The sequence below is a fragment of the Pelodiscus sinensis genome, chromosome 1, assembly GCF_052426305.1.
Source record: "Pelodiscus sinensis isolate ZL-2025 chromosome 1, ASM5242630v1, whole genome shotgun sequence".
Lineage (NCBI taxonomy): Eukaryota > Metazoa > Chordata > Testudines > Trionychidae > Pelodiscus > Pelodiscus sinensis.
In genome coordinates, this window is record NC_143052.1 from 98,839,553 (window position 1) to 98,865,928 (window position 26,376).

At 41.6% G+C, this 26,376-nt stretch overlaps 1 protein-coding gene across 1 annotated transcript in view; it reads right to left on the reverse strand.

Annotated features, from left to right (window-relative positions):
* POLR3B (RNA polymerase III subunit B) overlaps positions 1-26,376 on the reverse strand; it is a 121,445-nt gene that overhangs the window by 55,022 nt on the left and 40,047 nt on the right. Inside the window, exons 11-16 of the mRNA XM_075938432.2 lie at positions 25,511-25,627; positions 21,756-21,890; positions 11,471-11,632; positions 7,023-7,223; positions 4,088-4,250; positions 2,775-2,928 (exon numbers count right to left, since the gene is read on the reverse strand). Coding sequence (XP_075794547.1) covers positions 2,775-2,928; positions 4,088-4,250; positions 7,023-7,223; positions 11,471-11,632; positions 21,756-21,890; positions 25,511-25,627 — 932 coding nt within the window. The remainder of the gene's footprint in view (positions 1-2,774; positions 2,929-4,087; positions 4,251-7,022; positions 7,224-11,470; positions 11,633-21,755; positions 21,891-25,510; positions 25,628-26,376) is intronic.

Here is a 26,376-nt window from a genome sequence, read left to right on the forward strand (position 1 = left end):
AAAGGGTGCCAGTGTAGACACAGCCATGGAGGGGAAACCCGCCATGGGCCAGGAGCACAGTTACAAAGGAGAGCAAAACCCATTTTAAATGCAGACATCAGATCCCATTTCCCAAATCATAAAACAATAAAACCTAACAGATTTATCTAAACTTTACCCTACTTACAGAAGAGTAAAGAGTCTATTCTTGGAGGGCGACATTCTGTCTGACTCCCTCAGTAGCTGGAGAGAAACTGCCCAGGACAAAGGGAAAAACCAAACATCCCTTTGTCCTAGTTTGAAATTCCTACCTACATTCCTATTGGCTGAATCTACCTGACTTAGGTAAGGTTAACCCCTTAGTTCCCAGGCTGCTGGCTAACCTTCATGATCTGACACCCCCCAAGAAATGTAGCTATGCTGATCTAATCACCAGTGTTGACAGCACTAGGTCAATGGAATAATTCTTTCATCAACCTAGCTACCACTGCCTGGGGACATGGATTACTTAATGCCGACAGGAGAACCCCTTCTGTCAGCTGTGTTGCTGTAACATTTTAAGTGTGGGACTCTGGGCTTGTCTAAAGAAAGACTATACAGTAAGGTTGTGTAGCTCATAGAAAACTTAATGCTGTTAAAATCCACAGTGCTTACCTCATACCTGTGTAGATGATATTTTAGATATACTTAACAGAGCTACCTATTTATCTACCTTAGATTTAAGCAAAGGATACTAGGAAATTCCCTTGGAAACCCAGTCACAGAAAAAGTCTCACTACATTATTGATTTTGGACTTGTAGAAATTGAGGTATTAATTAATCCAAAGGGTAATGTGGGAACCACATTCCTATTACATGGGTTCCATGGCGTTGCTCTTAGCTATACAGAGGATAGAGCAACATTTCACAAAATGTGTGGAGAGGGTACTAAAAAGCTGCCGGGACACAATCTCCATAGTCAATGCGTCAAAGTATGATATGGGGGGAGCAAGGATCCCTTACTTGGGTTACTGGGTAGGTGGAGGCCAAATCCACCCAGATGCACTGAAAGTGGAAGCTACTGTGAATTGTTGAATTCCTAAATGAAAAAATAAGTTCAATCTTCTATAGGTCTGGCTATTCTTGCAAATTTATGAGAGATTTCACAGTGACATTGTTGCCCTTATCATAAATATACGCCAGAAAACAAAACCAGAAAATGTGGTTTGGTCAAACACCTCTCAAAAGGGTTTTGAAATTAGACAAATTTTACCAGAGAAATCAATTTTGGCCTCTTCAAATTTTAAAGAAAAGGTTTAAATTGTGTGTCTTGGAGCTGTATCAAAGTAAGCAACGGAAAAGAACAAACAACCACCAATTGCATTTCTGAGAAAAAAAGACAAACAAACCCATGAACTCAGTAGTAGAAAGGAGTACTATTTGATTCCATGGACTGTAAAACCATCCAGACTACCTGTTCAGCAAGTGTTCACAGATCACTCACCATTAGTATGGCTCAATAGAAAAAAAGAAACAAATTCCACATTGCTTTGCTGGAGCACAGTTTTACAGGAATATGATATGGAGATTAAAAATATTGAGAGGTCAGAGAAAAAGGTAGCCCAATGGCCTACCCAGAAGAGGGTGTGTGGGGGGGGGAGGGGGGAGTAAAGCTTGTGAGACAACCAGTGAACAAAACTCTAGTAAATTCACAAGGGCTCTGCAATAATCGGGGTCTTAACACCCGAAGCTGAGATAAACAGGTTTAACGCCCCCTAAATGAGCAGCTGAACTAAATAATTCCATATTGTATTATTGCAGTATAAAAGATGATGAGTAAGGGCTTGTGAAAGCTTGTAATGTTCTAAGCTTGATAGTCATGAGATATGCATATGGAATGTGGCCATGAATCTTTATTTACATATAAAACATTTTTTGCTATAATCTGTACTAACACTGTCCTGCTGCAGTTGGAGTAAGCAGTGAAGTAGGGAAGCACTCTCTCCAAGTAGGTGTTTACATAAAACTAACTTCAAATAGCCATCCATTGTCCTCAAATAGAGATAGCGAGAGACCATCAGAATTAATGAGAAGACATGGAGACATCTTGGCTATCAAGCCAAGAGGAAGTTTTCCCCACTCTTAATAACAATTAGTCATAAGGGGCCAGAGGGGGAGGTGGTGTCTTCTTAAAACAGGCTTGGGACTGAGGTTTTTAATCTAGAAAAGGAAGGGGGGTAATCAATAAATTTTATAGGTTAGGGGTGTGCTGAGAAACGGTGATAGTAAGGGGCAACTTATATTAAAAAGAGACTTTTGTTTTCTATAGAAGTGTAAAGCCTGACATTGCATCTTTATGTTTATTTTCTGTGTTACTTATATATGTTTGCTCTCCCTTCTTACTTGATTTTCGAATCTGTGTTTTTTTTCTGTTAAATGTTTTGTTAACTTTCACACAAGCAAGTCTCCAATGTACAGAGTATGTACGCCAAAGTAAGCAGGTGTCGGGGGGGGGCTGGTTTCACACCTTTCAGAGTGACAATCTGAGAAGAACAGTTCAAGTATCTGGTAATTAAGAACTCAGGGAGGACAAATTTGGGGAGTTTGGGGACTGGAAGGACTACTGGCGTTATCCCTCAGGGAGTAACTAGGCTGGTAAGAGCCACGGCAAGGCCTTATGCTATGGGTATGCTACTGGTTCAGGGGTCAGAGACAGAGCTAAAAGCACAGAGGACCTCCCCCGCAAGGTTAGAGGGCAAGCAATGAAAGAATCCCTTATCAGTTTGGCTGGTCCTCCAATCATTATAGAAGTTTACCTGCACAATCTTCCTCCATCAGAAGAAATGTAGACACATCTGTCAGCAAGATTTGTGGAGATTGAAACAAATTCATTGATATAACCCGCTCGCCGCATTAGCCGAAACGTGTAGACTAGTTTCTGATGGTCTCGAATGACACCAAGTATGTTACCTGTTCAAGAAAATGATCATTTTAGGATCTATGTTTTGCATGCACCAACATTCTCTTCTGTTCAGAGCTCCTTCCCTTGTTAAACGGGACAGGAAATACCCGTAAGATGAGTCTACACTGTAGCTGGGAATGAGTCTCCCAGACTAGGCATAGGCAGACTAGATTTAGTCTTGCTTGAGTTAGCATGTTAAGGATAGCAACGTGGATGTGCTGGGGGGGGATGAAGTGCCATGGGGGTAGGAGGGGAAGAGGGCAGAGCTATGGCAAGGAAGAGGTGAGGATTGGGGGCCAGTAATGGATAGTCACCCTCCCATCCTAAATCCAAAATGTCAATGAAGCCTCATTGTTACTGAAAAGAGATCAAATACTGACATCTGAAAAGTGGTTACTGATGACAAAGAGCAATTTTTTCCATGACTTCTAATCTGCTAGTATCATAAATGGTGAGACTTATGATATTAAATGAGGATTTAGACAGACTTCATGTCAATAATGAGTATGTGCATGATATACACATTTAAAAAAAACCTCCAAATATCTAGCCAGTAACCAACAAAATAAAGAAGCTGGTCTGGTTCTCCTAGATGAATTTTTGTAATGGTCTGTAATGATGTGGGGAATGGTGAGAGTAGAAGACTAGATGTCCTCTTGAGGTCCCTTCTAGCCTTTTGTTTCTATGATTCTAGGAGGGGATGTCACCCTCACAAAGACACAAATATTTTCCAAGAGGACAGTAATGCTAACTTATTAACAACATGAACATTAGGAGGTCAAACCCTGCATAGCATTACATTCCAGACAATATTGCTATCTTTGTGGAATTTAAAGTGCATATGTGCACATATTACTATTTTGTACCATTTAAGAGACAACATTTAAGGCTTAACACAGCTTCCAATTTTTGCCAGAAATGTTGCAGCCACACTTAGCTATGGTCATAATTTCGGGCATAAAAATGGTAGATAAATAAATGCCATAATTTGAGCTGTCAATTATCTGTAGGATCAGTCAAGTAGATGTAAAAACATGTGCATCTGGAATTGCTACATGAAAAACTGCATCTGCACTTTATTATGATCAAAAGATCCTGGACAGTTTTTCAAGTCTGGCACCCTTTATCTATGTCAAGATGAAGCAAGACAGATAGGAAGTCACATACCATTCAGAAAGACAAGGAACACATTTGGATATGAAAGTTCTTCTCCACAGAGTAAGTTTACATCTTCTACTCCAAGGTTACTGGCTAATTTAATAATTGGCCCATCTTCCATATCAGTAGTAATGTGAGTCATCAGAGCTAGGTTTTTAACCAAACCACAAGCCTAAAAAAGAAATATGAACAAGTTATTCTAAAGTACACATATTGATGTTACAACCTGAACTGTTTATAATATTTCTGTAAGTATCTACAATGCATATTGCAGCATAAGTGATATCAATGAATTTGAATACAAAATAATTCCCTCAAAGAAAAAGTGGCTTATAAAAAAAAAAAAATCTCAGAAGTATATTTTAATCATCACATTGAAATCCTATGTTCTAGAATTCAAAATTGAAGATTTTAAATTTAAAAAGTTTGATTGCAAAGCAGCAACTATTTTTCAAACTGTTACAGTACACCGATATTAAATTATGTGGAATACAGGATACGTGTACTCTTAATTCCTATTGAGATCAAATTTTATTTTTAAAAGGGCACTAAACTTATAAGGTATAAAATAAGCCTTATTTATCTCGCTACGTAAAAGTTACTCTGAAATAGAATAACGCCTCATTTAAAAATATGTAACAGGTGCCTTTAGTATGGTATTCTTCAAACTGAAAACTTGTCTGTTCTGTTACCTATATGTAAGGCTGCTTTTATGATTTAAGGTTAGGATTTCACTGGTAATGTTAGAATTAACTGATGTGACAATAACTTGTTCGGATGCCAAATGTATGTTTATATTATTCACTGTAGTGAATGAGAAAAAGTGTGGTGCTAAAATTGCAACTTTCAAATGAGCCATAGCAAAAGCTGTTTTCTCCATATGAAGGTATAAGATGACAGCCCATATTCCATAAAATAAGCTTTAAGAAAAGAAACATTTTAATGATATAACACTTGGATACTTCAGCAAATCCCTTCAGCTATTTATTGCAAATGGTTCATCCTGCTTATCTATTGGTACAGAAAAGTCCAGTGGTCCCACCAGCCACTGTATCAGAACAATTCACACCCAATATCAATTGTTTGGTGAGATAGTTTTATGATTTTGTTGCATTAAGAATTTGAAGAAATTATTCCTCATTACTACAGCCATTTCTGTAATATACACAAACTTATATTTATAGTAACTTCTTCTCTGAAAGTTGAAGGCTGAGTCACACTCACAATAGTGAGACATTCATTTACAGCAGGGCTACTCCACACGTGGCCCGTGGGTCGCATGCAGCCTGTGGCCTGTTTGTTGGCGGCCCACGATGCAATTTGAGTTTATGTGGGACTCAACACATGGCCCACAAGACGTGAGAGCCAAAACAAAAAAGTAGTCAATATAATAGTCTTCTGATGATATGCGTTTTAGTAGTTAAATTTCTGGATTGTTATTGCTCATTAAAAGTGCTGTCATATGGGTGTAAGTCAGGTAAATATTGAATTTTATTAATATCAGCAGAACTGACTTAAATGGGGCCTGCTTGTTCTGTAGTCTTGTCTTAATTTTTGTATTCATGCCTGTTAGCGCGAAAGAAGCTATTTGCATATATTTGCATGTATATGCAACCACATTTAAGCTGTAGCCCTCAGCATGTGCTGAGAGTATCATTGTAGCCCCCGAGGCTTTCAAAGTTAAGTAGCCCTGATTTACAGCATAAAGAGATAAGTGTTTAAGACTCTTTGGACCCTTCATCCCAGGCTGGTAACGAGCTTCCACAGAGGTGGCAGTGCCTGAAGTCATTCTGTTGCAAATAGAGATGAAGAGCTCCATACAGAGTCTCATCCAGCTCATCTTTACCAAAAAAAGTCTGCTGTAACAAGGAATGAGAAGTGCAATTAGGGAGGGCTGGATTGGGACTCAAATGGCACATCCCCGTGTCCCTTAGCTTTTCACTTGAAGGACTGGGACAGACAATAGTGTCTCTGAACATGCCCCCTTCCACCTTTTTAAATTTATTTTTTAATTATGACAGTGATGCTTAGAGGCAGCAGCCAAGATGTACAATATGCTGTACCCACAACACAGCTTAACATCTAAATAGGAAAAACAAAAGAAATATTACTCTCATTTTACAGGCTGGGAACCAACACATGGAAAGATTCAATGACTTGCTCCAGGTCTCACAGAAAGGCCATGGCAGAGGGGGGAATCGGTGCTTACTTGCAGCTTCAATTTGGTCATTTTAAAGGGGGAAAGGTTACCGCTCTCCCAGTGACAGCCTGGCATTCTTAGGATGTTAGATAAGCAGGAAGATGAGACTTGGCAAGCTGGGCACTCAGTGTTCCCTTGCACCCTGTACTTCTCCCCCAGCTCTGTCTAGCTGTAGCAGCAAGAGCTGGAAAACGGGCACCGCTCAGCATGAAAAGCACTGGGAAAGGGGAAACTCGGCTCTTTGCCCCTCCCCTCAGAAGCAAACACACCACTGAGGGGAAAAAGGGAGAGAGACCTTGGGGAACAGAGAGAGACCTTGGGGAACAGAGAGAGACCTTGGGGAACAGAGAGAGACCTTGGGGAACAGAGAGAGCACAAGTATGGGGGAGAAGGAAAGAATGGAAAGAACTTTGTGGGTGCAGAAGAAGTAGAGCAGTAAGCAAGAAAAATAACTTTTGAGCATCAACCAAAGTCAGCAAAAAATCCTAGAATAGGACCAAGTAGATAAAACAACAATACATTAAGCGCTGCTCTCACAGGAGGGATAAGATAACTTGTGGTGCTACTGGGAGTTTAATGTGAGTTATGGAGTCAGTCCTGGGGAGTAATGAAGGGCAATCTCTCTTCCCCTATAATACTGTAAACTAATCTAATCCTTGGATAAAGGCTTGTCTGGATTGCCTGCCTCCCGGGTTGCTGGGGGAGGGAGAAAAAAATGAAGGAAAGAAAATGCAGGTTCCTTACCTCTCCTTCAGGAGTGTCTGATGGGCAAAGCATACCCCACTGAGATGGCTGAAGAGATCGGGGGCCACTAACTTTTCTTGTCTTTTCAAATTGAGAAGAGATTCTCGTCATCATTCCCAGAGCAGATATATAAGACAAGCGGGACAATACCTGTGTCACACCTTGGCGATCCATTTTGAATCTTTTCAGTGACCAATTTCCCTGTTTAGCAAAGGAAACATGTATTCTTTGAAATTGCTACCATCATTCACTCCTTATCCTGACCACTGATCTTTCTTTAGAGCAGTGATACTCAGACTTTAGGGGGTCAGAAGTCAAATTAGCTATCAATATTAGAGCCAGCGGAGTCTGAACCAATATTTTATTTACTCTTTGTATGTGTATGTATTATTCTCACAGCACAATGACAAAGTATTATTACTTTATCAGCTATAATAGGTGAACAGCAGAATAAAACATCCTGCCTCGTTAATAACTTATTCACTCGCGGTGCATCTACACAGCAGGGCTTAACTAAAAATAAGCTATGCAAATTGAGCCACACCAATTGCATAGTTTATTTTGAAATTGGGAGAGTCTACACAACACTAATTTTGAAATAGAGCACTCTTCCGACTTTCCATATTCCTGGTACAATGAGGGTTTTTGGAGTCCTCCACCTTGACTGTATTTTGACATTATTTTTAAATAATGGCCTGCTGTGTAGACATGGACTAAGTTATTTCAAAATAAAGCTAAGTATTTTGAAATAATATTGCTGTGTAGACATACCCTCAGGCTTTGTCTACACTATGAGTTTTTGCAGTAGAAGATATGATAATGAGGGACTGATTAGCATGAGTTGCAATATCATTAGCATATTTTCTGCTGTTTCTTTTTGCACAAAGAGTTTTTGCGCAAAAAGAAGCAGTGTAGCCGCTTCCATTTTGCACAATAAGATCCTCTCCAGGCATTAGGATCTTGCAGAAAAAGAGAGTTTTACGCAAAATGAAATGGCAGAAAATATGCTAATGATATTGGGACTCACGCTAATTAGTTGCTCGTCAGCATATTTTCTGCCACAAAAACTTGCAGTGTAGACAAAGCCTGAATGTTTTAACATGTGTTGCAAAGAGCCACAAGAGATACATTAAAGCAGGGGTGAGTAGCCTTTTTTGGGCTGTGGGCCACAGACCTACAGAATTATCAGTCGGGGGCCGCACAGGGAAAAAACAAAAAAACCTTGACTGGCGTGGCCCCCGACTGAGGAGAAAGACACTCCTTACATTCCTGTTGCACATCAGAGCCTAGGAAGGCCCAGTGTAGTAGATTTTGTGTGCTCTAACCCCAAGGTGGGGCAGTGGGAAGGCTAGAGTGCCAGTGCAGATTCTCCAATGTTAGGAGGGGGAGGGGTGTCTCTGAGCCTCAGGGACCAGATCCAGGCAAGCTGGGGACTGCAACCGGCTAGGCCTTAGGTTCCCCAACCCTGCATTAGAGAGGCTCTTGAACCTCTGTCTCAGTATCACTGTTTCAGAGTATTTCTGACAAAACAACTGAATATCTCTGCATTGTTTATAAAATGCACAGCATCTGCAACCTAACGGTAGTCCACAGGTTAGGGGCTAAATTGCATAGTACAGGTTGAACCTTTCTAATCCAGCACTCTCAGGTCCAGCAACATCTGTAGTCTGTCACGATTTTAGTTAGCTGGATGCCCACTTATCATAGGTATGTCCCACTTCTCCCCCCCTTTGGCTTTTGGAAAACAATATAAGGTCTGTGGTATCATTGAACACCACAGAGAGGGCTAAAGCAGGAGTGCCATGGTTCCTTCTACATGAAGTTGATGTAATTATGAATCTGCTGAGCTATTCCATGTTCTCTGGGACTAGTTTTAAAAAAAAAGTTTCTGCTGAGATTTGTTCTGCTATATAACAGACTTGGAAAAAGAACTTCAGTTTCCTGAAGAATATCAAACATTATTACTGGGAAATTATTTTCAATGGTTAAGAGCAGATGGCTTTTAATTGCTTGTATGTCAGTGGGAAAAAAAGTCTTAAGACAGTGGAAGGAAGAAGAATTTATAGTATATACTGAATAGATGGCAGATTTATCTCTGTCAGACCAAATGGAAAAACTGGCATCTGCTAGAAGAAGCCACTGGGATTTAGAAGACAGAAGTGCCAGTCTTCTTTTAGTTATTTGCATTATAAGATTTAAAATTAAACACAAGACGAGCTTTATAATTGGGATTTGCTAGTTACAGACTAAGATGTATTTGAATGTGCTATATAGTGCCAATTTGTTTTTAAAAACCTCAACCTGATGCTAAGCAGAAAAAACAATAATTCCAAAGGTTGTGAAATGTGTATTGTAAGTTATTTTTAACTGTTAATTGCTAACTACTTTGAGTTAATCTATTTTAAAAATCAGAACCAATTAATTCATAGATTTCAAAATCCTTTACTATCATGTGCTAATCACAGGGCCCTAATAGCCTTTTCATTGTACAGTTGGGTAAACTGAGGTTCAGATCCAGAGTTGCATCATTGTGCTTTGGCAAAAATGAAAAGGACACCTTACACCCTGAAAAGCACTACAGGCAGTCCCCGGGTTACGTACAAGATAGGGACTGTAGGTTTGTTCTTAAGTTGAATCTGTATGTAAGTCGGAACTGGCATCCAGATTCAGCTGCTGCTGAAACTGATCACTTTCAACAATGGCTGAATCTGGACACCAGTTCTGACTTACATACAGATTCAACTTAAGAACCCCAGGCGTCCCCAAGTCAGCTGCTGCTGAAACTGATCAGCAGCTGATTCCAGGAAGCCCGGGGCAGAGCAACTCTGCCTCGGGCTTCCTGTAGTCAGCCGCTGGTCAGTTTCAGCAGCGGCTAACTTGGGGACACCTGGGGCAGAGCAGCTCGAGTGCTGCTGGGTTGGTCCAGTAGCATGGCCGCTCCTCGGTGCTACTGGACCAACCCAGCAGCACCCCAGCTGCTCTGCCCCAGGCGTCCTGATTCAGCCACTGCTGAAACTGATCAGCAGCGGCTGAATCAGGACTCCTGGGGCAGAGCAGCTGGGGTGCTGCCTGGTTGGTCCAGTAGCGCCAAGGAGCGGTGCTGAGGGACCAACCGGCAGCGCCCCACCTGCTCTACCACAGGCCCCGGGCTTTGCTCCACGTCTCCCTGGTCTGCTGGGGGGGGGCACTAGCTGCGTCCCCCCTCCGCCCAGCAGACCAGGGAGACGCGGAGCAAAGTGGCGGAGGACCCGGGGCCGGACCCGCGGCCGCTTCCAGATCAGCTGAAAGCGCCGCGGGTCCGGCCCCGGGTCCTCCGCCGCTTTGCTCCCCGTCTCCCTGGTCTGCTGGCTCCCCCAGCAGACCAGGGAGACGGGGAGCAGCTTTTCTCGCCCCGGAGGAGGCGGGCGGCGGGACCAGGCGTCCCGCCGCTCCAGTCCTCCGGGGCGAGAAAAATCCCCATTCGTAACTGCAGATCCGACATAAGTCGGATCCGCGTAACTCGGGGACTGCCTGTATAGGATTTTGTTAAGATGGAAAACAAAAAGTAACTAAAGATCAAAACACTCTAAAGAAGTTTATAGACTCAACCATGTTACCAGCTTTCAGCCAGTTCTATTAAACATCTCGAAGTTGCTCAGCTGTACAACTCAGAAGTTCTGAACAAGGTTTGCCTCTGACCGCAGGTGCTTGTAACCAACAGGAAAGAGATGAATGGGCTCCAAAGTAACCCCTGTGCATATGTTGAAAATTAATTCTCTAGTTCTTGGATTAATAGTATTACAAAAAGAATCTTGCAGCTTGCCCAGTGATACATGATAATTCAACACAGGACAGAAACAGAATGAAAAGTTCTAGTCCCTTGGTACAGCCAGTAGACAGTATTATTCCTCTAAATGGCTATCACCTGTGAACAAAATGACACATGGCCCTTTTAAAAGGTCCAGAGCTATAGCAGAACCTATGTTTTACTTAATTTACAAACTAGAACAGATTGAACATTTCAGTTTTTGAAACTGAGGCGGGGGGAGGGTGGCAAATATTTTTCATGACTTTTTTCCCCGCATTTTTCAAACCAGCTCTATCACAAATATTGTAGTTTGACATCAGATAAATCTAGGTGACAAGTGCTCACCATCAATCACTCAAATAGGAAAAACGTTGACAATTTACAATTTTTAATTCTCACTCGTAGTTTCAGTAGGACTTCAAAGTAATAGACATTGCTATCAATGTATTATGTTGACCATTATCTCCCTCTGAGTTTTTTGAGCTTTTATTCATGAGAGAGTTTCATCACTGGAATCTATAAAAGAATATTAATAGCTTTGTTTTCATGACCAACAATTCTGGAAGCACCAAGACAAAAATAACTCACGCACTCATCCCAGCCACCCCCCATTCAGGCTGATGAGAAACCCTACAAAGCAGCAATAAAACATAGCACTTACTGTAGAGATGGCATTTACCATGCCATTGGTGATCTGATCTTGACGCATATGCTTCACTACATCAAACTGGGCTGCTCTCTGCTTTGGAATTACCTGATCAGCAATCTTTTTCATTTCAGAGTTAAATTTTTTGAACAAATCTTCAAAGAGAAGGGAAAGAAGCTGCGAACATAAAACAATTGGATTTAGAGTGAATAATGAGCTACTTTTCTTCTTTTGACACACTCAAAATGACATTTTAGCTCATCAATGTTTACTAATATCAGCTTCCTAAAAAAGTTTAAGAGCTGAATAAACAGTTTTTATGTTTTGGTGAGAAGGCTTAGTTTTTCTTTATTACACTAAAATGGAAGACCAGATTATAAGTAATTTCAAATGCACAAATGGCCTTCCACACTTACTCTCATTTCTGAATTTGTCTGGCTCTCTCTTTCACCATACTTTTTTCAAACTTGAGAGGCTGCACTAGCCACTTATTGATCCAAAGCCTTTTTTAACCCAGTTACATTGCATCTCATTTCATCAGCCATTACTAGGTTATGATTCCCCTGATCTCCTAACAACCACTTTTCAAGGTTTAAAACAATTACTATGCAGACATTTGACTGCATTAACACCCAGCCCCAGACTCCACTGCATAAGCAGGCATCCTCAGAGAAGGAGGGAACAGAAAAGTCCTGCTAGAGCAGGGTTTCCCAACCCGTGGGTTGGGACCCAAATATGAGTCACCATTACATTTCCAAAGGGTCACCAGGTGTCTCCCCAGGAGGCTCTTCAGGAGCCATTCACACATTTTTTGAATTGCCCATGATCACCAAGTCTTCCTGAATTGTCAAAATGGGTCCCCATCTAGAAAAAGTTGGAAACCACTGTGCTAGAGACTCTGCTTCCACAAAGAGCAATCCCTTGCTCCTTCACCGCCCCCTGGTAAGGATGCCTTGGGAGCAGGGAAACAAGATGCTCAGGGAGTGACTGCCATTGTGTGGATCACTTTCAGAAAGAACCCTAACAGTATGGATTTTGGGCCTTGCAAGGTCAGATTGAGGCAGGGAGAGGCAGCAGACAGTTTCCACATCTTCTGTAGGGGGGCAGGCTCCTTTCTTTCAATGACTCCTGGCCAGCTGCCAGGAACTGCCGGCTTCCCCCGACAAACTCCTTTTCCTCATTTCTGACAGTGTCAGCTAGGGATGATAGACAGTGTATAACTGAATAGTCATAAAACCTCAACAAATCTTAACAGTTACATGACTATTTGATAGTCCCCAGAAGCAGGGCTGCCAGCGAGTCCAGTCCAACTCCCAGTTGGACCCCTGCCACCTCACACTGCTGCCTCTCTATCAGAAACAGCAATGCAGGGTGGCAGGCAGGAGCTGGTTTATGAGGAGAACCAGGAGCTGATCCGTGGCATGCCAGAGCAGCCTCTGTCTGCAGCAAGACAGGGTCTGCTGCAACAGAAGCTGCTTCGTGGCAGCCACCGCAGCCCCCCGGCAAGTCCCCTGCCAGCAGCAGGCAGGGAGCTGCTCCAGCCCCCATCGGTTAACTGGAACTGGTTAGCATTACCTGTTTAGGGTGATGCTTGGTTAACCGATTAACCTTTTACCTTCCTATTTATTAGTTCTCAAACCCTCCTCTTCTTCATATATGCTCTCCACATATGTGTCCTCCGTGATCTGAAGTCTCCCTCCTCCCTCCCGGCTATTTGCTTGTTTTCTCAGTTTTCCCAACATCTCCCATTAAGCATCAGTGGTTTCCTGAAACATCTAAAGTTGCAGTAAAAGATACATTGTCAATGCCCACCACAATTAGTTTTTCTAACAAGCAGTATAAATTCTAAAACTTGGTAATCCTATTCTGGGACTCTGTTTTATAGCAACCCAAAATGTCAGAGAGAGTAAAAACGCACTAGCTACTGAATGCCAAAGACAGCAGTTCCCAGCATACAAAGCTTTGTAGTGTTGAATAAACTGGGTATTTAGCAAGCACAGCTAAGACATTCTGGAGTCTACTGCTTAATTTCATTCTGCACATACAGAAATTAAACTGAATTATAGCGGTCACATCCAAACCGCACATAATGCCATTGCCACCTCCTCTTGCAAGCCAAGCCACTCACTTCTCTCCTTACAAGAAAGGCCAACCAGCCTCATCTGCTAGCTTTCCACCAACATGCTCCAGATAGGCTGTCCAAAGCCTATGACCTATGCACAGTCAAAAGCTACTGGAAATTATAATCTCTGAAATCACCACTGTCAGTAGGGATGTACACTTTTTTTAAAGTACCCCTTTAAACTACTGAAAATTATATAACTTAGCCGCTTAATCATTAACAACTTCACAATCTACCCCTGGCTAGGGTGGGGGACACCCTACTGTCTCTCCTCAGAGGGGGGAGTACTGTGGCTGGGAGGGATTGTTTGTGTGCATGGCTGGGCATTGTGCATCTTGCTCTGATCCCATCACTCATTCTCTCAGTGCTGCCTAGTGCAGCTAGTTTGGTGGATTGCTGCCGGAAGAGCAGCGGAGCCAGGACACACACAAGTAGTCCAGCAGATCCAGTGTTCCCGTGCAGACCCACTGCTGCAGTCACCTGCAAGAGCAGCAGAGCTGGGTGGGGGCTGCGCCCAGAGGTATCATAAGATCCAGTGGTGCCCGAAGTTGCAAGAGCGCTGCTAGCTCTACCACTCCCCCCTCCAGGTATTGCTGTGGCGTTTTTAATATGCACATTAGGCATTACAAGGTCACAAAATTATTTTACACACCTGTTTTAAACATTAACTGCAATATATCAAAAGTAAGACTAATACTTATTGGGTAACCATTTAACCATTTAATACTTTGCATCCCTGACATTTCAGATTAAACCCCTCTCCCACTCTCCAAAAAGCATGAAAACTTCAGAAAGACATTTTAATTCACAACGCTGATGTAGTCTAACTTACTGGTACTTCATCAGTTCAACAAGGAGTCTAAAGACTAGTAGCTTTCAAGACAGTGGCCCGAGTGACTTGGCCACAGCTGTGCTTCAGGAGTAACAGGACATCGGTTTCATTTAATAAATCTCTATTTGGAATCAATCTGAAGATTTTTTTTTTATGTTTCCAAATTAAAACGTGATTTTCCTGCAGCAGTTGGGTTCTCCCAAAGCACAATTCAAGCAGCTGCAGACAAGGTTGTTACAAGCTTTAGGGTCCTGTGAGCTCTTAATGCCTAAACCTTAGGCCTTTCCCCCATTGAAACACAGGACAAGCTTCTCACTGGGCTTTGAAGACAGCAGATTGGGCACTCTAGATTAAACTCTTTGGGGCAAAGGAAATATTTTCATGCATCGACAAAGCATTATGCAAGCCAATGGCACTTAATTAAGCAAAACGCAAAATCACTTTGATTGAACTCAGCACTAAGGTTGAGAATGTAAATAACCTGAAGTAGTAAAAGTTAAGGTTTCTACATCACCATGTGAATCATCTCCTAGTAATAAAAAGAGAAAGAGTGACAGCCATGTTTCAATATACACGCGAAGCATTTACTTAAATCTTTTTGAACACCACATTTCTCAATTTGATTTTGTGTTTCAGGGAAGAGGCCTCCCTCCCATCTTGTTCACTCAGTATAAAATGCCTTGGAGGACATTGTCTGCACTGTAATAAATGACCTGCGGCATAGCTGCAGCTGGCTTGGGTCAGCCGACTCAAACTTGTGAGACTCAGGCAGCTGGACTGGATTATACAACTGCAGTGCAGGTGAGCCGGCTCAGGCTAGAGTCGCCATGCTCTGAGATTGTACCTGCAGAGGAGCCTTGGAACCCAGACTCTAGCCTGAGCACCTACACAGTAATTTTACAGCCCTCTAGCCAGGACTTGGTGAGCCCAAGCTACCAGACCTGGGCTTTGAGACTCAGTGTCATGAGTTTTTTAATTGTGGCGCAGACATACACTTAGGGAGATAAATTCTGAACACCACAGGCTAAAGAAACATCTCCATGTCTTGCCCTGGAGACTTGGCAAGCATGTTCTCCACAGCGGAGGAATGCTTATGATACTGCCTTCAGAGACCGTGCAAATCACTTCAGTCCTATGAAAAACAGAAGCCTTGCTGAGGTTTGTATCTCTTTTCTGTGCACTTGCTTATGGAGGGAATTATTGGTCAGATGTCATCTGGATAAGAATTTTTAGCTATGCCTTTTCCACAGAAAGGGATGTTAACTTTTCCCAGTAAGACAATTTGTGTAGGCACTGCTCTTATTGAGGACATGACACTCTCTCAGCAACATGCCTTGTTACCATGTGAACCTATCAGGCCCTCTTAGCAGCACTCTGACAAGGGCTATCACCACTTGCAGCTTGTTCAAGCAACGGAGTACTATCTATTTAGAGAGGATGGTAAGCACTGAACATTCCCACAGAAGAGCCAGTTCTTCTCCGATGTCTTCCCCAGGCATGAAGGTATATTGATAGGGCAGCTGAAAGTTATCTGTCAAAATGGTTTTGATGGAGAATTGGGCCTTTGATAACATATTTTTTTATATGTGTCTTTTGGTTTTTGGCTGGGAAAATATTCAGTTTTTTAGTGAAACAAAAATGTTTTCTGATGAACTCAAGAGAGGAATACTAAAAGGCCAGATACCTCCAGTATCTCAGCAAACATTTCTACCTTAAACTCGAATCAGAGAAGACTGTTTTTGTTCACTCCAGATTTTGTCCTTCATCCAGAGAAGCAGACACCACTCAGGTCATCTTAATGCATAAAAGTAATACAAATTTCCTCAAATGAAAGGGGCTTCCATCTGAGCAAAAGCAACTCGGATGAACTAGTGTTGACTGCAAACAAAATCATTGATATTTTTGTGGATGCTAACGTAACAACCAAAATTCTTATATCCTGCACAGATACCAGATAGTAGTTTTTAAAAAGCCAACAGAGACATGAAAGTCTTGCAATAACCATGGTGAGAACCATTTAGCATTTGTGGTTCCAGAACAATTTATTTTCAAAAAGTCATTGAATTTTTCCTCCCTTTCTCCTCCACATTCTCACACAGTATCACAGCAGAGGCTGTTTGAAATTTCTGTATTATTCTGTTATGAAATCTGTGACAAACAGAAACTTTTTCACGCTGGGTGCAAACTTTCTTAATGGGCCCATTTTAACTGATTAACAGATTTACTTGTAATTTCCAACAAAATTCATTCTATATCCAAAGAGCAAGTGCTATAATTTGGGGAAAGATACACTATATTTTTATACATATCAAAATGTTCGACTCTCTGGCTTTAAGGATTTGTCCACACAATATGGGAGCTACAGTAGCTCAGCAATGACTCTTGTAACCCATAGCACATCATAGATGAACTTCTTCTGTCACTGCCAGTGTCTGTGTCTGTATTAATTCCACGTCCCTGAGCTATGGTAGCTAGGTGAATGGAGATATTCTTCCATTAATCTAGCCCAGCAATGGGAAACCAAGAATAGCAAGTAGGCTGCATAAGTGATCATCCTTTGTCTCAGTTGGCTGCATGACCAGTGGTGGTTCCATGGCCCAATGAATTTCCACCTGAAGTCCACAGATCCCTTGTCTCATGCACTGGGGCACTGGAGCCCCGCACTTCCTGCTCCTTCCTCTCCGCACCTTCGGAGCATCATGCATCTGCTGATTCGCGCTCCGTCCCCGCTTTCTCCCAGAATGTGAACAGCCGTGAACATCTGAATCATGGCATTCACACACTAGGAGGAAGGAGGAGTGAGGATGGAGCACAAATTCATGTTCGTCTGTCTTACTGGGAGTGGTGAGCATTCTATGCTTAGCATGCCCATTCTGGTTTTGATGATTGTTAATAAACAGCGATTAAGTAGAATATCACTGCATAAGGCTCTTTCACTGGTAAAACATCCCACAAACCCACAGAGCATAAAGTTACATCTGAGTCTTAGGAGCGGGTAAGGGAAGGTACCCCCAGAGTGTGAATAACAGAGAATGTTGTGTGGATAACACCCCAGTGCACAAGATGCTCATGTGGGAGAGGGGCAGACAGAAGGTACTCGAGCCACGGGTCAAGCCCCACCGCAAGTTGCCTATCACTGATCTAGCCAGCCTACACCAGGGGTTTAGGTTGGCATAGTTACAGCTCTCAGGAGTGAGAGTTTTTCCAAACCCCTGTGTGCCGTAGGTACATGGATCTAAAGTCCAGTATAGGCCAGGCTTTGGTGAAAATCTCATATCTTAACTATTCAGCCATAGATAGTGCCTCTAACAACCCTTCCTTTTTTGGCTCAAAACCATTCTACTGAATTTTAAAAAGAAAGTCAAACGTATCATACTTTTGGGCCTGGTCTACACTAGGAGATATGTTTGAATTCAGATATGAAACTCCAGCTACGTTAATAGCATAGCTTAAGTCAAAGTATCTTAACTTGAATTCTGGCACCGTCCACATTGCGGGAAGTCAAAGGGAGCACACTTTCACTTCAACTTCCCTTGCGCCTCATAGAAGCAGGACTACCAGAATAGACTGGCATGCCCTCTCCGTTCGAATTAGCGTGTCTTCACTAGACCCTCTAATTCAAACCCTGAGAGATCGACTGTGGCTGCTTCGATTTTCTCGGTAGTGTAGACATGGTTTTAGGGAGGAAAACTTTTAATCAGAGTGTTCAAAGTTAAACCCCTTTACTGAGAATGAAGTGTGAGTGGGAAGGAACAGTTTTGCCATTTGTTCCCCTGACAATTCTGATGATCAAGGGGTTTCAGCCCATGTCAACTGAATTCAAGAGAAGTATTTCCAGGGTTGCATATTGACTTTTGATCATACCTTAAAATGAATGTCTAGTAAAAATGATGTTTTCATTAGACTAGGAAAAAAACATTTTTGTATTTGAATCTGCTAATTGAAAAATAAACAATCCACTAAAATTTTCCAGGGTCAGGTTCTAAAGTGAATATGGACACAGATCAAAATCTCTTTTTCTTTGAGCTAATAAACTAGTTACATTCTGAGTATACCAACTTTAAAATTACCTGCCTAAAAACCTTGCACCCTTTGATACTTTTTATTCTTTCACAGCCTCTCTGTAAGAGCAGTGAATATCTGCAAAACAGTCTCACAATAACCACATTATTTAGGTCAAGAGTAAGTGATTAAAAGAAAAGGGATGGAATGCCAGTGATAATATTCAATACATTTCAGAGCCAGCCCAAGGCCTTTCAGCCAGCTTAAGACAGGAGCACTAAAGAGCAAATTATATTTAAGAAAAAAATACTGACAGCTCATCAATTGATTGAAAATCCTAAGAAAAAAATTAATAAAGAAGTTAAGCTCCTGAAATACAGTTTCACCAATTAGCTTAATGTCAGAGAATTCTAATTAGGTGCCTTGAGATTGCTATTTAGTGTTTAAGCCTTTAGAGTGCCAAATTCTCCTTTTCACACAAACTGGTTGCAAAATTAAAGACATTAGGCAGCCTTAATTATATTATCAGAACAGCTGGGATTAGGCAATCTCTGAAGTCAAGGCGGTATTCTTTTGTCACAGGGTAGAAATCCCTTGCTTTCCAGGGTGCCGGATTTTGGTGCTGTTCCATATCTCACCCATACAAAGCTAGCTGCATTAGAAACAAAAAAAAAAATAAAAAAAAATGGAGGACAAAGAACAGAGTAATGCTCAGCAAATAATGAACACATTAAGGAAAGAGAAAAGGTAGGTGAAAAGATTAAGCCTGAAATCAGTAGGTTTTGCTAACACCTCTGCTGGCACCTGGCCTACCAAGCCTCTAGTGGCAGAAAGACCAAGAGAAAGCACTGTAAACCAGCTTGGCTAGTGGATACAACTCTGTTATCTAAAGCTAAAGCACATTTCATACTCCCTTGTCCCATGGGGTGTGAAATTAGCAGCTATTGTTTTCACACATTTTTATAAACACAATGCCTTTTATGTCTTTACATTGTTTAGACCGCTATGTTTTCCTCTGCACCCGGGAATGCTCTTTTTTCATTCAAATCTTTGAGCAACAGGATTTTTATTCCAGAAACACAACTAGCATTTTAAAAATCTCAGCCCATTTAGTTACACAAACTTCAACTAATCATGACATTTTAAAACTCACTTAAAAGAAAAGTGAAATCTCATTCTGCGCTTTATAATATTGTTTTATTCCCCAAGTAAAAGTAAATCAAGCTTACGCTAATAGTGTGTGTTGGGGAGGGAAGGGAGAGGGCAGAAAGGGGAGTCAAACACTCAACTTCCAAGAATCATTTAGGAAATCTCAAGGGAACTAGAGTGACTAAATCATATGGTAGAAATATATGCAAACACTGCACAGCTATTCATGATCAAATAAATTACTATGCATTGCCTTTGTTATGATGATCTTCCACAATTAAAAAAAAATTCTTCCCACTTAATTTAACCAACTTTGAGAGAGACAAGGTGGGAAAAAATTACTGCCTTTTAATTGGACCAATGTCTGTCCATCCAATAAAAGATACTACCTCACCCACGTTGTCTCTCTAACATCCTGGGACCAACATGGCTACAACACCACTTTCAACAGACTATGGAAGTTTTAACATTTGCAACCAGAATGCTTTTGTTTCAGATTGCAGAAAGGTTGTGTTCGTGTTTTCTGTGATTCGCTTACACCAAGGCAAACAATCATCCTTCAATCTATTTAGGTAGGATGGCTGTAGTGACAACGTAATGATTGTTTTACTGGTTACAATACTACAGAACTACAGTGAAAATTGAGACTGCAGTAGTGCCCTCATTACACCATTAAAACATTCAGCCAAGTAGAAAATTGGCTGAAGTTGTTCCATGCTTGTGTAAAATTAGAAAATTGTTTTCGGGAGGAAGGGTTTTTTTTGTTCATCTGTATTAAAAAACTCCCTTTCTTCAAACTAGTTGAAATCTTGTGTTAAGTTATTTGAGCTCAAATAGAACAAGAGAAGCTGTGTGGAAACTGTCATCTTAACTCTGCATTTCCTGGTCACCTCACATTTGTTGTTTGTGTTTTTACTCTAAAGGCCTTGTAAGAGGTGAGGGTGGGTGGGGATAATGGTAATTTGGAATTTTTCATGTGCAAGTGTCATGTTCTGGATAGGCATAAGGAGTATAGGGCACTGCTATGTGCCTACAACCACAAAGCTGTAAGTAAATTACTTTTTTGATTTTATGTAATGCACAGTTTTTCCAGTTTTCCCCATTTCGTACATTAGTCTAAATTTTCCATGAATGGTCTATAAGATACAGAGGTGGTGATGCAACATAAAAATGTTAGCCTCATTTACACAAGTATCCTTTTTCTTTTGTTGTCTTTCTACGTACCCATGCTTCTATAAACTCCAATTCATCTGACGAAGTGGGTTTTACCCAGGAAAGCTTATGTCTGAACAAAGCAATTTGTCTCTAAGGTGCCACAGCATCCTCATTGTTTTTGCAGATATAGACTAACATGGCTACCCCTTAGACTGTCCATAAAAACACATGTAATGCTCAAGTGCAGTTATATAACTGAATGTAGGTTTTAGTTTGTACTGAATCAAGTGTTGAAATCCAACCTCAATCTAAAGTACTTCCTTATCATAACTAAATAAAATGTAAAATAATGTAAGTTATACTAGGGTCTAGGTAAGTGGTCAGTGCCATTAACTGACAGACATATAGATAACAAACCCCTGTTATTAGGAGAATGTGAGGACATGTGGCACAAAACTCACAGGCCGGAGGAGGGACGCTAAGGTCGCTTTAAGCCATCTTTGGATCTTTCCAATGTGAGCTGCTCCGTGGGCTGGAGAAACTCCCGGCATAACTCAGTTAACCTAAGGGGCTTAAGTTACATTAGCCTGCTGGGGCATGTGTATCGACTGCAATATTGCCTCGAATCTCTGCAGTGCTGCAGCACAGCCCCTCTCCTGCTTCCAGGCCCAACCTCGACACCAGGGCTTGCAAGGGGGATCTCTGAAGACAGTCATTCTTTTGCACTATATATTCCAAGGAAATTCTCCTACAGGCAGACCTGGGACTGTTAGGGCCCCCTTACACTGCTCTGGGCCTATTCCTGGGTGTAAAAGGGCAGAATAAGAGTGAGAATCTTACATGAAGCGTTTCATATTGTTGTAAAAGCCAATTAAGGGAAAGCATAGTTACACATATTACTACTTTAGAAAAGCCAAAGGGCAGGAAATCAAACTTCACTGGTTCCCCCACACCTAAATTTTTTTTAAAAATAAAAATAAAAACAAAGAACAAAAAACAAAACAAAACAAAAATTACACAGCCCCAAAATGGGGACCCACCTGCCCAGCCAATTCCAACCGTTTGTTTCCGTAGTAGTCTCTGTCATCTACTTTGTTTTCTCCTTGGGCCAGAATTACCCTGCGGACCATCACTGCTGTGTAGATGCACTTGGCACGGAAATTAAACTCTTTTACCTGTAATCAAATACGTTAGAGAAAAAATGTTGATAGCATGGGGCCAATCTTACAGTTCTACTCAAAGATGCTCATTTAAATCAAAGGGGAGCTGAGCATGGGTGAGGACTATAGATTGGGGCTTGTTTTACATGATGAAAGTCATTAAGAGAAACCTTAAATATATTAGGAACGTTGAAAGAGAACTTAAAACAGATTGGAATAAGTCTGTATGTTAAATATGTTATTACGAGAATCCTTTGAATTGATATCTGAAAAAAGTTTGTAGGAAATTGAGTAATTCAATAATATGGCATTTTGTAAATATAAGCAACTATTGTCAATACATTAACACAAAGGTTTTCTTTCTATTGAGGGTTATTTACTTATTTCAACTACACTGGAAATTAAGATATGTTGCCTACCATACACTCTGTCTCCCTCTCTCGCATATCCACCTGTGGTGAGCTTGCCCTATAAGGAAAGTTTCTGTCCCACATCCCACCAATAAATTCAAACCTGAATTAGGAATCTTTTTCCTGTTTCAGACCTATTTCTAATTTCAGTTGTGTCAAGGAATAGCTTTAAAGGCTTAACATTTTGCTTTAGATTCAGCTCGATTTAAATGAGGGGTCTCAAATTGAATTTACCTTCGGGCCAGTGCCAGTCCTCAAATTCTCTTAGCGGGTCAGCGGGCACTCCTCTCTGTCAGGGTTCGAGGGTAAAGAAGGTCTCGTCTCCATGTGTTTCCTCCCCACACGCATCTCCCAGCCTTGTCTGCCAGTCCATACACTCCCCCGTTATGTATTCTCTGGCCCCCTTCTGCTGCCTCTGGGTGATTTAAAACCTCCCTGGGGTTCCCCAGCACCACCACTGGTAGCACAGTGGGGCTAAAGCAGCTTCTGGTTGCTAACTCTGTGCCACTGCCAGCACATCTTTGTAGCCCAGGAAGGTAATACAGAGCCATTCCATCCATAGGACAGTTTAGCACAGGCCCCCTGATCCCATTTTGGGGGGCCCCAAAAGCAGCCGCTCTAACTGTCCTATGGAAAGGATGGTCCCCCATGCTGAGGTTAGCCTGCAGATCTCTGGGTGGGCTGGGGCCAACAAACAGGGGTCACCTCTCCCCTCCCCATCCCACCGCCCCCGCAAATTCACAGCAACAGCAGAAGCCATGGGAAAACAGAGCTATGTAGGAGCCTGTTCCACTCCGCCTCCCTTTCCCAAGCCAGCCCATGCAGGGGCTAGAGCTGTTCTAATATAGGAAATGCTTCCACATTTCATGGTCATTTGTTTTTCCTCTACAAAGGAGGCCTCTCTCACAAATTCTACTTCATTTAAAAGTTATAAAGTTTGAATAACGAATTGTTAAATTTGAATAGTCTCATTCAAATAGACAAATTCTAATTGCACAGCTGCTGCTCCACAACAGTTCTCTTCATCCCACTATTTTAATAAAAGTTTAGGCTCTGACACAGGGCATGCTTGGAAAAATCCCGCCAAAAATCAAAACATATTTGCTGGAGGACTGTTTCTCTCCTTCCCTACAGTTACTCAACCTTTTCTCAAGTGAGAGGAAAAAGAAAACTGAATAGTTTTATCTTTTGCTTAACAGAAAAGGTTCTATGATTTCTTCAAACACATATTTCACTAGCGATCTTTCTTCCCTTTCAAAAAACTGTGAATGTGTCCCTCTTAAAAGTGAATTTTTGTTCTCAAATAATGCCAGATAGAGCACACTCCTCCCTCCCCCCTCACACACACAGGAGCTACATACAGCATACACAGGTTGCTCAAACCTCTCTTCTTGTACTTTACTACTTGCTAGGAAGACTACTCCTAAGGTCTTTATACTGTGTCCTCCTCATTTCTGGCTTCACTCACAATGGCAGTTAGTGGTAATTATAGTGGTGGAAAGTCTTCCCCTAAAAAGCTGGCTGCTACAAGGAGTCTTCACATCCACTTTTCTGTTAAGAAACCTGCAATGTGGAAACATAGGGTATGTCTACACTGCCAACCTAGTTCGAACTAGGGTGGCTAATGTAGGCATTTGAAGTTGCAAATGAAGCCCGGGATTTAAATATCCTGGGTTTCATTTGCATCTTGCCGGGCACCACCATTTTTAAATACCTCTTAATGAGGACTCCATGCCTGTGGAACGAGGAGTAACGGTAGTTCGAATTAGAAAGCCTAATTCGAACTACCTAATCCGTGCCGTGTGTAGCTGCGGGCACGGAGTCCGCACTAAGGGAGTTTTAAAAATGGTGGCACCCGGCAAGATGCAAATGAAGCCCGGGATATTTAAATCCTGGGCTTAATTTGCAACTTCAAATGCCTACATTAGCCACCCTAGTTCGAACTAGGGTGGCAGCGTAGACATACCCATAGTGACTAAGGTCTCAAAATGCAGAGTTCTTTCCTTCTGTATATCTCGGTAATTTTATTACAGTCATTAAAGTGGCACTTGAATTGGAATCTAGGTAGCAGGATCTCATGATGGAAAACCCAATGCTAGGGAATCCAAAGATAAATTAAAACACACCAATTAGTTCTACATTAGATTTTCCTTGCAGTTCTGTCCAGAGACCTCTAAAGATTTATTTGGATTTATTTTTTAGCTTGTATTTTCCTACTTTTGTTTTTGCAGTATCTTCATTACTTCTTATATGAAATGGGAAAGTCAAATACAAACTCTGTCTGGTCTATACCATTGGAAGTGGATCTCTAGAGACAGTAAAGAGGGCATGATCACAAATACATATATATATATATATATTCCTCCTTCAAATCCCTTCTCAAGACCCACTTCTGTCATGACATCTACAAGGCATCAGCCAATATGTAATGGGCACTCGAGAAACGTAGATATTTATGCAAATACAGAAAGCTAAACTTAAAAGTATAACATGGGTATAAAAATTGACATTTCATAGTCTCGCTCCTCCTACTCTTCATATGTTGTTCCTCATCTTAGATTGCACACTCTTTGAGACAAGGATTGTCTCAGTCTCTGTTTGCCCAGCTGCTAACACAGAGTCCTAATCCTAGCTGGGGCCTTGGGGTGCTTCTCTAACATAATTATGCATATTTTTAGAAAACTTGAAAATTGCATCCTTGGTGGGAATCCGTCCCAATCCCAGACACAATTTCCTTTCTTCACTTTTCATTGTTCCACCTGTGCACTGGTTTGCAAACAGTAAAAATAAATATATTCTTTGAAAAAAAAATCATGGTTTAAATAGATGGAGATTAAATCTGTTATACAAGCAGGATCTGTTGCAGTTCAGGTTAGTCATGCATAGCAGTCTCTCCTGGACAGTGTTCGCAGGTTTCAGAGGGGATGCCATTAGGTGAGTATGTGGTAAACAGAAGACCTCTACTGAAGAGGGATCCGAGAGCCATTTAAGTCTCCTGGGCACTTGATTGTTATTTTACTGGTCTACTACTCAGATTCATTCAGAACTCAACCAAGTCCTAAACAATTTCAGCAAGCCCTCTTCTGAATGGGGAAGTGCAACATGTTACTTACCTCTAAGGCAGTGACTGAAATTTGTCTCAGTCTCTAATTAGATTCATTTTAGTGGAAAATTTGCTTCGCCCCCAAAATAACATTTATTCACGTTAAGTGAGACACTACGTACAGGAACATGGGTCAGGATGGTTGATGCTAGCAGCTCTCGGGCTTCCTCCATCTTAGTTTTCTTTGGGCCTCCCCACATCCTCTGCCTCCGTACCTTATTTCCTATATACTTTAATGCCTGTGAAGCAAGCAGCACATGTGTGTTTAGCACGGAGAACGTCGTCAAGACACGTACATTTTTCACAATCATTGCAGTTTAGTTTAATCAATGGCATAGCTACAAAGTCGAGTCACTGACATGAAAAACACCACGTTTTTAAATACCACCTTTCATTCAGGAGCATCATAGAAAGCTTAATAGCTGATCAACTTAATATACATAATGGACAAAAAACATACCGTACATTTTGGAATTATACACAGGTAACGCCTGTGGTTAAATAAGGAAAGGCTATAAGTGCCACAACATAGGGAGAATTAACCATCATGAGGATGTGAGGAACCTGACTCCATATGACAAAGATATTTATTCCTTCCAATTCACTTTTCATCTCCAACTCCTTCTGTCTAGTCTGTTAGTTTCACCCAGGTTAATGCCCCACAGTAATTGGAGAGTGCAGGGAAGCCTAACTGCTGCTGCCATGCCATGCCAGACACCCCAGCGATCCCTGACGCTACCTCCTGCAGGGATGGAGTACTGCGGGAAGAGGATGGAGTGACGGTGGAAAGGAGAGGGGCTTGTGGAATCGTAATAGACAGCCATTGCCCTCCGCCCACCGGGACTCCTGGGGTGGATTGCGTAATTGTTTCAGCCAGGGATGGCCTGCGGGCCAGGAGTTTGAGACCCCTGGTTTAAAAAATTAATAAGCACATGATAAAACAAGCAAACAGATACAACAGTATGGCCCATATGCAGCTAATTAAGAT